At 32.7% G+C, this 428-nt stretch overlaps 1 protein-coding gene across 1 annotated transcript in view; it reads left to right on the forward strand.

Annotated features, from left to right (window-relative positions):
• USP25 (ubiquitin specific peptidase 25) overlaps nucleotides 1–428 on the forward strand; it is a 173,247-nt gene that overhangs the window by 164,022 nt on the left and 8,797 nt on the right. Inside the window, exon 19 of the mRNA XM_012647362.1 lies at nucleotides 240–418. Coding sequence (XP_012502816.1) covers nucleotides 240–418 — 179 coding nt within the window. The remainder of the gene's footprint in view (nucleotides 1–239; nucleotides 419–428) is intronic.

A 428-nucleotide genomic window follows, 5' to 3' on the forward strand; every position in this document is an offset into this window, starting at 1 on the left:
TGTGGAAACAAAACGAACATTTATATAGAGACGGGATAAGGAAGGGCCTATGTGGTGAATTATTGAGAAAATTTTTTGAAACTGTGGAACGTGAGACAGTATTCTTAGACCTACTGCCACATTTGTAATACTTTAAAAGACTAAAATATATTTGAATGCAAGAAGCATTAAAGTTGTAATACTGAGGGATTTTAATTATTATAATTAACCAAAATTATCATTTTCATCACATCTTCTAGGCAATTAAGTTGGAGTATTCAAGGTTGGTTAAGTTGGCCCAAGAAGACACACCACCAGAAACAGATTATCGTTTACATCATGTTGTGGTCTACTTTATCCAGAACCAGGCACCAAAGAAAATCATTGAGAAAACATTGCTAGAACAATTTGCAGATAGAAATTTGAGTTTTGATGAAAGGTAATTTGAA

Source organism: Propithecus coquereli, unplaced genomic scaffold, assembly GCF_000956105.1.
Source record: "Propithecus coquereli isolate 6110/MARCELLA unplaced genomic scaffold, Pcoq_1.0 Scaffold263, whole genome shotgun sequence".
In the NCBI taxonomy this organism is placed as follows: domain Eukaryota; kingdom Metazoa; phylum Chordata; class Mammalia; order Primates; family Indriidae; genus Propithecus; species Propithecus coquereli.